At 42.0% G+C, this 14798-nt stretch overlaps 1 protein-coding gene across 1 annotated transcript in view; it reads right to left on the minus strand.

The window, feature by feature from the left end:
• Positions 1-14798, minus strand: part of wwox (WW domain containing oxidoreductase) — a 130398-nt gene that overhangs the window by 85444 nt on the left and 30156 nt on the right. Inside the window, exons 6-7 of the mRNA XM_053318774.1 lie at positions 7832-7920; positions 2997-3182 (exon numbers count right to left, since the gene is read on the minus strand). Coding sequence (XP_053174749.1) covers positions 2997-3182; positions 7832-7920 — 275 coding nt within the window. The remainder of the gene's footprint in view (positions 1-2996; positions 3183-7831; positions 7921-14798) is intronic.

Consider the following 14798-nt stretch of genomic DNA (forward strand, 5'->3'; position numbering starts at 1 on the left):
TCAAACTGGTGGAACACATCCTACATATTAATCCAGTCATTAGAAAACAACCAATCAAAATGTCACCTGGTTTCCTTGTTGTGATTTTACAAGCTGGCTGCCTCTTGTTTACTGTCGCCTTCCGCAACATCTTTGCTTGGCTAAATTACAACATCTGCAGGCTTTTTAATTCATGTGCTGCAACTTCGTAACTACTTTAGCAAGTAGAGGTTGATAAATCAATTGCCTGAGCACCAACTGTAGGTTTCTCTTTTTTTCAAATCTTTATTCGTTATACTGAAGTTGTGCTTCATTACATTTGAATGAAGTTTCACAGTGATATTATAATCTGTGAACTATCCTTCCAGATGATCCACAGATTGAGCTCAACAGTTATAATAATGGCACAAAAAACATCTTTTCTGTTCATGAAAGTATGAAAGCAGGGCTGCAGGTTAAATCTGTCAGATGTAATTTCATTAAGGACATTATCTCCCCTTGTTTGACCAGATCTGATGCAGTTGTAGGGCAAAGTAAACCTGTACTGGACCAATTCCACAGTAAGCCCCTGTGCTGGAAACTGATAAAGTGTCCAGCCATTACTCGCGTGTCCATCTCTCCCACCCTTATCCCTTATAGGTCAATGCTTTACCAGAGGACAAGGGGCTTAGGGAATACAATATGCTGCCAGGTCAGGGGTCACACACTGTTTGTGAGGGGAGGCTAAGTGAATAAACGGGAAATCGGCGGAAAGTGAAAATAACACAAACAAAAAAGGGAGCGACTTCAATAGATGTAATATAGGTTTGGAATGAGGTGGATATAATGGAAGATGTAATATAAGATATTGTCTATTTCCGCACCTTCTTCCCCTCCGTCTAGTCTGTGTCAGTGTGTAACTGACTGTCTCTGGACCTGTCTAAGCCCTCTTTGAAGAGGTTAAAGCCGAGGCTGATTGTAGAGCAGAGAAGGGTAGGTGAGTGTGTTGCGGCGGCAGGAAAGGACACGGGGGGCTGTATGGCAAAGAGTTTAGAGAATACCTGACCATCCTTGGCCTTGCAATATACATAAATCTTGAACATTTTGCCTGTTTTAACAGCTTCCTGGCATTGTTTACACCGCCCAAACTTGTGTGAACTCGCTTTTCTTACTGTGTAGGCAAGTCTTGCATCAATCAAAGGCTATCAATACTGCTTTCCTGACATGCTTTCTTCCAATAAGCTTTTCTCTCTTCTTCTTACTTTTCCTATAGCATGTAATAGCATTGTGACCTTAAGTGAATCTGAGTGTCAAACCATCTCCTCCGCTGCTCCTGCTCCTATCATGCATGGCAGTCAGTATAACATAACTCATATGAAGGCCCATGTAATAGTGCTGCTGCTTGATCTGCTAGAATAATTCTGCGTATGTTCTCCTTGTCTCAGGTCACTCTGCCGAGCTCCAATCAATCACTCTGCTTGGCCGTCTGACTGACTGAAGCAAGGATCAATGTTGTGCAGACACACACATGCACACACACACAAACACTCACACACGCACACGCTGACTCCAATACATATGGCCCAGGGCTTGGGCTCACAGATCACTGCAAAACATCATGCTTGTCTACTGTATGACAGGAAAAACAGAAGCCTATGGAGTGGAGTTGCTTAACAAAAAAGATAGATTTAAAGAGTAATAAATGGCAGAAGGACGGAAAAGGGGCTGAGTCAGGGGGTCAGATAGAACAGAGCAGATACTAGATCAAAGTAAATTTCAACTGATAAGTCCATCCATCATGTTGATGATACGTTTAATTTATAGTGACAGCGTGTGGAGGGAAATTAGTTTTCAGTGAGTGAGGCTGTCATGTTTGACAATACACATTAAGTCTGATCTATCAGTTTGCAGTGAAAACTGGCCAAATGTAACGAGTAAAAAAGCATGAGTGGAGCTGAAGAGTTGTTGGACCAAATAGGTTAGTTCTGGGATATTACTGCATAAACTGTATTAGTGTGACTTCATATGACTGATATGGAAAATTGGGGAATACAGGTTAAACAACAGTGTGTTATTCAAGCTCAAAAGCAGTGCATTCTGCCAGAATTGTGGTTTTACAGCGAACTATGTGGAACATTATCATCCCTCCAATTTTGGAAGATATATTAGATAAATGTATGTTTTGCATGTGACAGGAGAGACAGTCTAGAAAAATCCAGTAGCATAAACAGAAAAAGGCAACTCTCATTAAACTGTGACACATTATGTCTAATTTCTAATCATATCATTTCTCATTCACTGTCGTGCAAAGTAGGTCAGGTCACTTTGGTAATAGATCAAAACAGTTGACTAGTTGACTGGAGGGTTAACTTTAGCACTAAGAAAAGTCAGTAAAATTATGGATGGCATCTAAACACATTGTTGGTGTTTTGAGGCTAAATTTGCCATTTCTTTTATTTATCTAACTTTTCTCAAGTAAAAATGTGGGTGTCATTATAATTCAAAATTAAATTTAAAAAGATTGTATCATAAGAAAATCATCAGACGATATTAAGGGATAGGGAAAAAACAAGTTTCACTCAGAACTGAAATATTCTTTTCAGGTACCCACATACAATGCGGCACATGGACCATACTGGAATTTGTTTGGCATTATCATGTTTTCAGACATGTTGAATAAAAGATTCTGCATGAATTAACTTTACTAAATTTATAGATGCACAAAAGTGGCCAAAAATGTTTTTTAATGTGTAATTCATGCTTATTCATTAGTGAGACAGAGAAGAAAAACTTAATTTAATTTATTTCTTGAGCTGCAGTAGGGATCAGGAGTTTTTCGTTGCCACTGTCGTCAAGTATTTGCTCATGGGGAATGTTGGCTCTCCATAAAATGAAGAGTACAGTCTAGATTTGCTCTTTGTGAAAAGTGCTCTGAGATTTGGCATTATAAAAATTCAAACTGAACTGAAAAAAATTGACACCAAACTAGTCAAAACTGGGAAAAATAGACATTCCTCTGCCAACTTTATCGCCTTTACCTGTGGGACTCTGAAGACACCACCACAACACGGGCAGGGGCTGAGCGACGCAGTACGTCCTGTAAGCACTGGACTAGCAGGAAGTGACCCAGATGGCAGATCTGGAAGGTGGACTCCAGACCATCCTCCGTCAAGCTCCATGGTTGAGTGCAAACCCCTGCATTACACACCAATATGTGCACAGGCCTACAGCGAGAGAAAAGCATAAAATAAAGCATGTTTGATCATTTATTGATTATAAGTGAAAACAAAGAGGATGTCGCTGCATAAAAAAGGGGATTTTCATACCACATTAGGCTGAAGAAAAAGTGAAGAGAGACAGGGAAAATAAATTAAAAAATAGAAGACGTAGTAGTGAGAAGAGAAGGCAGAGAAAGGAAACAGGGTTTCTTATTCCAGAGCATAGTAGACTTTAGAGGTCTGCAGAGACAGAGCATCAGTAATGTTGATATGATACAGAGGTTTCCAGTGCAAGTCCCGGTGGCTCGACAGGTACTGTAGATACTGAATACAGTTGGCTGGAATCCAAGAGCAACAACACACTGAAAAGTAATCTCAAAGCGTTTCAACACACAAGCGTGGTGGAGGTAATGAGTGTTGATACATGCTCTGTTTAAATACTTTGAGTAACCAAACCTACCAACACATTGACTGGGAAGAGTGCACATCTCAACGAATATACACCCACTGTGGCACAAGTCATGATATAAAAGCAATTGATTCAATGTAGGGGCCAGTAAAAAAGAGTATGCATTAGCGCACACAGACACGCAACATATTTCCATTCTTACAGTCTCCATGTGAGCAACACGCCCTTCTCGTGTGCTAGTGAATGGAGATTGCTGGATTGGGCAGTGAGAGATCCTTGTCGGTGACAGCGTCGCTCCAGTGAACTCGAAACCACAGTAACACAGCCGAACAATCCAAACACACCCCACCAATTTTTAATTTCTTCCATTAGAATTAATTATGAGGCCGAAGGCAATTTGTGTACCCTGTGTTTAAGACTGCCTACTGGATTAATTAAAAACTGGGTGCTGGAAAATTAATGTGTGAATTGTTATGCCTTACTATAATGAGCCATCCCATGCTATTACATAGGAGTGTACTGTACGATCACCTTCAGGCCTCCGAACACACAAGGTTCATTAAAGAGCACAAACCTAGTCACAAGTCAACTGAAATAACGCCAACCTTAGCATATTATCAACAGAACTGCAGTGAGATGTTTAAACTTGCACCCCAAATACAAGGAGGGGAGGAAATCTAACTTAAAGGCTTGGTAATCACAAAATATGCTTTAAAAAATAACAACATATGACCTTTGTGACCTGCACTCAAACCTGATAAAACAAGATAGAAGAATAAAACATCACATTTTCTCCTATTTCAGTTTCTCCCCTGAAATTTCTCTCATCTTAAAAGTAGAAGAAAAAAAACATAGGTTGTTTTTGGCCCAGTGTTCCCCTGTCTAATAGAGTGTGAAGTACAGTAACATTGTGCTTCACAAGGCAAAACTCTTGGCTCTGTCCCCACCCTGCAGGCTAGGTATTGCACAATAATACTGCAGGCATAAATTCTTCACTAGAAATGCACCAATCCGATTTTTTTGGTCCCAATACCGATACCAATACTGATACCAATACCGATACCAATACTGATACCAATACTGATACCAATACTGATACCTGGGCTTTGGGTATCAGCCCATGCTGAATATCAATCCCACACCAGTGATTAATTACTAAGCTGTGTGCCTCACTGTGTTGAAGGGTCTGGGATCATTCTATTATGTGTAAGGCAAACATTGCTTTCCTAACCTTGTAAAACAAAATGTGACAAATAAATACATAGATATAAATTAACTGAATTGTTATGTATTTAAATAATGTTATCCGATACCAGATTGGTCCATTGTCACCAACACCTGATCCAGCTATTTGAGTCAGCATCGGACCAATATCTGATATCTGTACCAGTGCATCTCTACTCTTAACCTAACTTTTCAACATTTCACTGTAGCTCTATCTGTTTTAAACTAATCTTTCTTTCAGTTACTCTTCTTCTACCATAAGACAGAAATCTAGTCAAAAAACTAGCATATTAAAAAAAAGTATGTCATTCAAAGTCTATCACAGATGTATGATCAAAAACTCCAATAACCAACTTTCTCTGACCAGTGAGTGATATCCCCCATGCAGCACTGATGGCCTCTAGTGAGTCTGCTTGAAATGTAAAAGGCCTGTTAATTCAACTGCCCACCAGTTAGTCCCTCTCTTATAAGCGCAGGTCTAATGAATGTCTTTAATAGGCCTATTGCTGCGTACCACAGTCCCTCTCTCCACATTAAGACCTCACACAACACAGTGTGCACTGTGCAATCTCAGCGCTAGTCAAACGAGGGTGTTAACTACCAAACAGGGAGACATCAGTTTATATATTTACTTTAAATAACCCCCCTGAGTATGACCCCTGACCTCTATGATAATGTGGGCCAGCAGGATTAGATTGCCTATGTGAGCTGGGCTCAGACTACTGGTCATTAACACTGCACTTTATTGGCAACAGGGAGATTGGCACTGGAAACACACATACAGATACAAGTGTACTACTCATCCTGATCCATATTTAAACACACACACACAGCATGATTGCATACCTGTAAAGTCTGCACAGATCACCACAACAAATTAACAATGTTACACTCATTATAATTCAAAGACCTGGAAGAAAGCAAGGCTAATTTGATATGGCTTTCATGTATTTATATAGACCGCATATTACATGTAATATGTTTGAAACTAGAAAGGGATAATGCAGCAAAAAAACAAATCACAGGTGGAAATAAATTGCATGTGTTAATTATGGAACATTCAGTAGAAATTGTATTAGGGGCATTCTGTCAGCGCTGTCCTCCATCAATTACATCCCAATGAAATTGCACTGCATTCAACAATATCAATATTCAGGTAATTTCATTTCTAAGGACAGGCAATTAAAGCAAAATCGGGGTCAATGGAACACAAAGCAGCGTGAAAGCCACTGACTAAAGCACTTAAAAGCAAGGGAGTGAGAAACGAGAGAAGGAAAAGAAAAAGACTCTGATTACATTTCACCTGTCAATGACACGCTGCAGGAGCATTATTGTGTGTGTGTTTGTGTGTGTGTGAGAGAGACTGTTTGTGTCTGTTTGTCTTGTGTGTTGACAAAACACTGTGTGTGTGTGTGTGTGTGTGTGTGTGTGTGTGTGTGTGTGTGTGTGTGTGTTGGCATACGGAACCATTTGCGTGTTTACGTGCATGTATGCACATGTATTTGCGTGATGTGTGTGCGCACCCGTGTGTGTGTGTGCGTTATGCCTGAAGACATACATGCAGTAATAGAGTAGTGGTAGACTCAGACAGCTGCCCAGTGCCATTCACAGCTCAGAGCTCCCAGCCTCCACTCTGCTCTGTTCGCCTTCTGATGAGAATTAATGTACTCTGACGTCCCCTGGGACTCCCCCACTCCCCCCCAACAGCACAGCTAATGAAGAAATACAACCTTGCCAAAATACTGAGGTAGAGAGAGAAAGTGACACAGACAGAGAAAGACTGAGTGACGACATGAGAGAGAGAGAGCGAGAGAGAACGAGCGAGAGAGCAAGAGTGAGCGACCGAGAGAGAGAAGGAGAGAGAGAGAGAGAGAGAGAAAGAGAGAGAGAGAGAGACTCGGGCAGATAAACAAATTGCAAAGGGGAAAATGCAAAAAAGAGAACACTTCTGGGGACAGTAGGGTTAAAAGGAGGTCAACGTACTTCTGTGTAGATGGGAGGATACGTGTATGAGGTGGGAGGAGACTATAGGACACAGAGTGAGGGAAGCCACCATGAGATTTGGCTGTGACCCAAGACACGTGTCCTGGATGGCCATACCCTGCCCCAGGGCTGCTACGGGCAATGACTGCCCTGCCTCTCCCCAAGGGGCTCCCCTGACACCAACCACCACACACACACAAAAACACACACACTCCTCTGTCTAGAGACCTGCGGGTGGATGAGCAGTATGGATGACAAAATACATGACCCCAAAATAGCAACTACGCGACGGGCCACAAGGCACAAGACACATGCCGTAAAAGCTGACCACCACAAAATAAAGTCTGTTAGTCTGTTCGACCAATGTCAAGCAAATCGACACAAATACACACACCACCTCCTGGGGCCTTGTCCGTATGGTGTTCACCAGTAACAGTTTGGATGTCCTTTAAGTGTTTAGGCATATGCAGAGAAATAATAGTGATGAATACAGGACCCATTCCTTTATTCATCACTATTATTTCTCTGAATAAGAGGCCCTGTTTGGCCCTTCCTGCATTTTGTACACCTGTGTCTTCATTCTGGTGATTTCTTATCATTCTGTCTTTCTGAGTAACCAGACTGACATAAGTTTGACAGCTGATGGCTACTTATAGGCAACTACTGTTTAGTGAATATATCTGGTTCACAAACAGTTTGAAGACCAGCTCTTGTCTCCTACAACTCTTGCAGAGAATGGACAAGGTGTTCCCTATCCTCTGAAGATCTTCCAAGATAAATTATTCAGAAGTGGTATCTGGAATGTCAAAGGAACAAGACCAATTGTGCTTTTATCCCATACAGACATGTGAGACATTGCATAGAGCAATTTTAAATCTTCTGTCCAGCTAAACAGCCATAGAAGCACACAGCTCAACAATAATGAACGTAGAACCCAAATATGGCATTAGCATATGTGAGCCTCTCAACAAAACATGGGTAAACAAAATGAGTGAGGAGAGAGACATGAGTTTATAACACTGATGTTGTTTATACTCACAGCTTCTTGGCCTTGAAAGACTCAGTAAACTCCCTGACGCTGCGGAGAGAGGCCAGGTCACACATCATGGTTTCTACTCGTGCTTTGTGCTGTAGAGAAAGAAAGCACAAAAATATGATTGTAGTAACAACAGAGCAACGGGCTAACAGGCGTTCGTTTATTCATTTATTGCCAACTGCCACAATTATTGTCACTGCCATCAAAAGACTAGAAATACCATCTCACAGTTGTATGCCTCCACCAACCAGTCAAGTTGCATTCATGTCTGTTCAGACTCACATAACATTTGTAGTGCAGACTTTGAAGGAATTGATTAAAAAGGCATTAAGTGTTTGGGTTTGTTTGTTTTTTGTTTGTTTTTTTAGAAACTGAAGTCAAGCAGAGGAGTTTAAGTATCTTTATTTTATTCACAAGTGGTGGTAAGATGGAGTGTGAGAATGATGCAGATGATGCAGATCGGTGCAGCATCAGCAGTGATGCAGGTGTTGCACCAGACCGTCTTGTGAAGAAAGAGCTCTAGATTTATCAGTCAGTCTGTGTCCCAACCCTCACCTATGGTCACGAGTGACCAAAAGAATGAGATTGCGGATTGGAGCGGCCGAAATAAGTTTCCTCTAGACAGTGCCTGGGCTCAGCCTTAGAGATCAGGTCAGGAGTCCGGACATATGGGGGAGGCTAGGAGTAGAGCCGCTGCTCCTTCGCATCGAAAAGAGCCAGCTGAAGTGGTTTGGGCACCTGGTCCGGATGCCTCCTGGACCCCTCTCTTTAGAGGTGTTCCAGGAACATCCAACTGGGACCAGTCCCCAGAGCAGGCTCAGAACACGGTGGAGGGATTACATATCTCTCCTGGCCTGGGAACGCCTTGGGATCCCCCAGGCGGAGCTGATGAGCATTGCTGGAGAGAAAGATGTCTGGGTTTCATTGCTCAGCCTGATGCCTCCGCAACCTGGCCCCGGATAAGCAGCAGAAAAATTAATGGATGGATGGATAGAAGTCATCACTATACTGACATGTATGATTCCAATGAAAAATTTCCAGGGAGAAACATGTCGTCTTCAGTCAGAGACTGTAAACCTTTGTCATAATTAGCATATGAATTCTTGAGGTATGGTCAAAAACTATTTTTTTGAGGTCACAGTGACCTTGACCTTTGACCTTAGACCAGGTCCTTCCTTTCCAGGCATTCTTGAGATAGATATCACGTTCACGAGAATGGGACAGACATGAGGTCACAGTGAACTTGACCTTTGAACACCAAAATCTAATCAGTTCATCCTTGAGTCCAAGTGGACATTTGTGCCAAATTTGAAGAAATTGTCTCAAGGTGTTTCTGAGAATGAGACATACAGACAGACAACCTGGAAACATAGTGACTCCTGACACAGCTGTCACCAGCTTGGTGGCATTAAAAAAGTAATTAAAGAAAGAAAGAAAGAAAGAAAGAAAGAAAGAAAGAAAAAAAGAAAGAAAGAAAGAAAGAAAGAAAGAAAGAAAGAAAGAAAGAAAGAAAGAAAGAAAGAAAGAAAGAAAGAAAGAAAGAAAGAAAGAAAGAAAGAAAGAAAGAAAGAAAGGTGTTGTGTTGTGTTGTGTTGTGTTGTGTTGTGATTTCCCTCATCACTAACATTGGAAGCATATTAGGATGTCTTAATGACCAGTACGAGTAAGGTGATTGATTAGGGCAGGCAAAAACAATGTTCATACAGGCATAATACTTCAATATTTTAGAGGCAGAAACCTGTAAAGAACAAAAAGAAGGCATTTTTTGTTTAAAAAATGACTTAAAAAGATTAATTGATTATCAGGACTGTGGCTCATTCATTTTCTATGGACTATGGACGATGGTTTCAGCTCTACTTTTGTCTGTGTGCTCTTCGCAGGTGTTTGTGTGTGTGTATGTGAGGCTCATCTTACACCATATGTTGGGAGACAGGGTGACGATAGGAGAGGAGAAGAAAAAGATAAATGACTTAAGAAGTGAATGCATTGCTGCATTTACACACTAAGGAAGACGGGCTAAATATTCATCATCTTCTGTATCCCTCTATAGCATTCTGCTGCGGGGCAAAGGCCTCGGCAGAGATGCAGTGTCGCCTTTCTCCCCACCTTCCTGTCTGACTTTTTCTCTACATCTTCATCAGCATAGGCCCAATCAACAGACAAGCTAGGTTCAGTCTCCTTACAACATATGAGCTCACACAGGACCTTGGCGTATGCTAGCATGATTGCATGCAGTGTGAACAGAGGTTGAGTGCATTCTGTTCAGGCAAACGGTCCATTAGACTCATCCCTCATGCTGGAGCGGGAGAAGGAGTGAGACACTGTTCTCAGGACTCCCAGCTGGGCTCTGGGTCCAGTAGCACCAGGAATTCTTGATGCTCCCTCTCCCACCATCACTAAGGAATACTGTCAGTTCACATTACACCCCGCCGCCGCCACCACTACTGCTGCTGCTGCTACTGCTGCTCCCCTGTCAGCCTTTTCCACTGATCTGATCTCCAGTCTGTGGGCGTCACATGGGAATGTCTTTCCTCTGCGTGTCTGTCTTTGCAGAGCTAAGTGTATATGACACTCACAGCAAGGACGCTGAATGGAGCACAAAGAAAACAAGAAAGGGTTAAGAGTGCCTTCTGATGGAAATGTGATTCTTCAGGCATTTTACAGACACCTTAACTGCCCCAGGGTGTATTTATACATGCATACACAGACACACGCACGCCCGCATGTGCACACAACAAATTCAATGTTGTGACTCAAGGGTAAAACCACGCTACTACACCATTATCTATGCTTGAATTATTCTCTTGATGCTACTCTATACCATTATATGGATGCTATTACAAAGCATTAAAGGGCTGATTATGGCTATTATAGATATGATTATAGGGTACCTGCTTATATGATCTGCACACAGCAGTAATCACAGGTGAGAGGAGACAACTGTCTAATTTAATGACTTGTATGTGCAGTAAGCATTCACACTCCGAGCCACTTTCAAACAGTTTACATACAAAGAAACGCACACTAGAGCAGGTAAGTGAAAAGGGTAGCTGAGAAGTGTACAAGAAAACTTTACACTATAAATGTGTGTGAAAAGCCTTTGATTGTTCTTAAGAAAAAGAAAACTGTAATTTTATAGTAAAAAGAAAATGAGGCATTACTTCTAAACAAGGTCAGAGGAGGCAACAGTGTGATAATTAACAGGTCAATGTAAGGCCTCCTCAACAGGGTGGCCCTCCATGTGTGTATGACCAGCAGAGAAGATGAGAGCAGGTGTCAGCTTGACGAACACATATCCCCCTCTCTGGAGACAGGGGAAAAGGGAAGGAGAGATGAAGTAATGGGAGACCACAGGGAGGGTAGAGGGGGGTTGAAGGGGGGCCACTGGAGCAAATCCAGCAGGGAGAAGGTGAGCAGCCTGCCTGCCTGCCTGCCCGCCCGCCTGCCCGCCTACCCTCCCCCGGCAGATTGAAGTCTTGCGAAGAAAATAAAGTTTATTGCCTGGAAAGAGGGGGGAAAAAGCATGTAAAAAGCATTAAAGCGATGGAGGTGAACAATTAGACAGATGGCCAGGTTTTGGAAGGAGAAGAGGGAAAAAAAAGGGTAGAAAAAGAGAGGGGGAAAGCGCGGACGCAATCGTTCAGGGTTTTTATGAGGACCCTGACAACTTCTGGTCTCTTCAAGGGCGAAGGAAAAGTGAGAGGCAGCGAAGCCTCTCTGGTTAACTCCAGAGTAATCGCTGAGTGTGCAACACCACAGAGCTCGGCTCGGGGTGACAGAGCTGACCGCCCCTAGCTACACACAACCTATCGCTCCATCTAAATACAAAAGGCTAATTACGAATCATCTAAAGCAACAGACCTGTAAATAATCATTACAGTTTGACAATAAGAAACTGCTGCGACTACGTGTCCATCTTCCAGGCAGCACATCCGCAAAAGAGCCGCATGTTCCAGACATAAAGCAGCAAGGTCATCATGATGATAACATGGGCATCAGATCCCTCAGCCTTCTTCTCCTGCCGCCCCCACCTCCTGTAGTCAGCCCAAGAGAACAGCTGTCTGTAACATGACAATGACCTTTACGACTTTCACTAGGAGGAAGGGAAAAAGGAAGACAGAAAAAGTGTGCCTATGCCAGTGCAAGTTAAGGAAGTTGGCCTCTGCAGAGGTTCTCCTGGTGTGCTCCATGTGCATTGGGGAATGACATGTGGTGACTGCTGTGGAGAAAGATGGCGTAAGACTGGGGGATGGAGGGGGAAAAGCTTTAATACAATTATAACTGGGGCCATCCAATCCAATAAAATGAAGAGGTATTAGAGCAGGGGAGCCCCCATCCTGTTCAATAAGACATTGGACCACTCTACTAACTCTTAAAACACACACATGTGCCCATATACACACACGCACACACAGGTACACACACTTCGCTGACCCCTTTAATAGCACAGTAGCCACTCCTAATGGAAGCAAGCAAGTGGAACCGCCAAATAATACACTGTCTTAATGCACTAGGCTCAATCTCATCCCCCTCTCCCTTTATCCTCCTTCCCAGCGTTCTCTCTCACACTTTAACCCCTGTTTCCATCTTGCCTCACCTCGTGCTGCCCCCTCACCACCTCGGCTACCTTTATAGATCACCAATGCTGGGGCAACACTTAAGAAATCAAAAGTACCCCCCATATATACAAAACACTTACCCTGCAGACCCCGGTTGACACCTCAGGCACAGAGAAGGATGGTAAAAGAATAAGAAAGGGAGGACAAAAAGAGGCTAGGAGCCAAAAGGAAAATCAGTTCAGAATGATTTCTCTATCGTTCCCTGTGAATATGAGATCCATGATATCAATATAAAGCGACAGCAAAATTACATGGCCATATTTTTCCCCAGCAGGTGCGGAGGTAAGGTGTTGTAAGGGCGGTGAAAGTGAATGAGCAGAGAAGACACCATGTGAAAAGGGCACCTTATAAAAGCAATTAGAGAAATGACTTTGAGCCCCTCTTCTTGCTCTGTAGATTAGAACAGGCCTCGGAGGGAGGAACACAGAGGAACTCAGATCTCTATGACCTTGTCCGCAACACGCCACACTAAATTGGTCATCAGCTTTTAAGACTGTATTTTATCATAGATATATATTTTTAGCGAAAAAGAAAAAGAGAAAAGGAAGGGGGGGGGGCTGTGGAATGTGCTGGTCATATATCATCCTGTCACAATTATGACGTTTGTTCATAAATACCAACCAATCTCCTCTCCACCTGGCTAAGTCACATGCACTTGTGCTTATGCGCACACCATACACCAACAAAGAAATATGGACACACACACCATGTGCTGGGAATGCACATGCACGCAGCAAATAAAGAAACAGACACATCTTGCTGGGTGCCCTACCACAGGTCTGAGAACTGACCTCCACACACAGACAAAGAAGCTGAATACACACCTGGGCAACATGCATTCAACCACCAAACACACAGACGGACACACACGCTCGGCACAACGCAAACACACACAAACAAACAAATGCACGCGCACATACACATCCACTTACTCTCTGACATGCACACACACTGCAATTAATAGGGAGGCAGGTCTCTGGTGAGGAAGAGAAAGTGCCTGTTCAGCACATACAGGCAGAATATGCAATTTCCTCCAGTTAAGTCTGTATTAAATTGATTTCTTCTTTCTCTGACACGGACTGGGTTTTTCCCTTCTAATGAAAGCTGGATAATCTACAGGTTTTCCCTTTCCTGAAATCAAGTTACAAATCAAGCAATTGCAGGGGCAGATATGGGAAAGGTGAAGGAAGGACATGGGATGATTTTCCAGATGAGAAACGTGGAGAATGAAGCACATACGTGCTGATACTCTTAACACGGACATCAGGGGCACCCCTCACACACATACACACCCACGCATGCACACATACACACACAGGGGGAGTAAAGGCCAGGCCTCCGTTAAGTACTTGCTGACATTTCCGTTCAGCGATGTACTAAGGCTACTGCAGGGCCATGTGAGTAAACACGGCATTAATGACTGTAATTAATGAAACACATTAATTAGTAAGCACTTCAATCAGTTAATCACTCGCTCAAACCTGACAAGGAGCTGTGTGAAAGCTGCAGAAAAACCTGAACATGCTGAGAAAAAACACAAAGAAGGAGAGAGACCTAAAAAAGGTAAAAATGATGATGATGACCAGCAGTGCCAGACGTAATGAAAAACAAAAGTCCATTCAAAAATTCTGTAAATGTATTAGTGAGCTGGAGCAGCTAAATGCACTTATTTAATATCAAAATATGATTGATTATGCAGGCAGAATGGCAACGTTAGATTAAAACACTTTATATTAAAGGATAATTAAAATTGATACGTTAATGTTGCAGAATTGTATTGTTAAAGTTGGATGAGGTGGAACTCATTTTAAGTATTTAAAACCAACTATGTAATTTATTTTACTGTATAACAATGCATTATATTTGATATGCTTGTTATAGGTTTTCAAAATCTTTATCAGCAAAGTAAGAGTAACAGTAGAAGTATTCACTAGTATCAAATGGAAATACTCAAGTACCAAAGAACTGTATTTAATGGTAGTGCTTGAGTAAATGCACTTAGTTACTTTTAAGCCATTGCTGATTATATTTTAGAGCACAGTGTGAAATGGAAAAACCATGCAAAAAATGTATTATAATATTACATTATAAATTACTTAAATAAAAAGCGATAATGTGCTGACATCCCTGTTTCTAAACATAATGTTTGCACTACACTCATTTTTTATGGTACAGTTTATATTATGTTTGTTACATTTTTATAGAAATCATACAAATATACAAAACCTCTTATCTGTTAAAATGTGGCAACAATTTGACCAACACTGAGGTTCATACAAAACATTAAAATGCTTCTCTAAGAGCAAACTATATTAACAAGAGATGACATATGAAACATGTTGTGTAAGTCA

This window comes from Scomber japonicus, chromosome 5 (assembly GCF_027409825.1).
Source record: "Scomber japonicus isolate fScoJap1 chromosome 5, fScoJap1.pri, whole genome shotgun sequence".
Taxonomy (NCBI): Eukaryota; Metazoa; Chordata; class Actinopteri; order Scombriformes; family Scombridae; genus Scomber; species Scomber japonicus.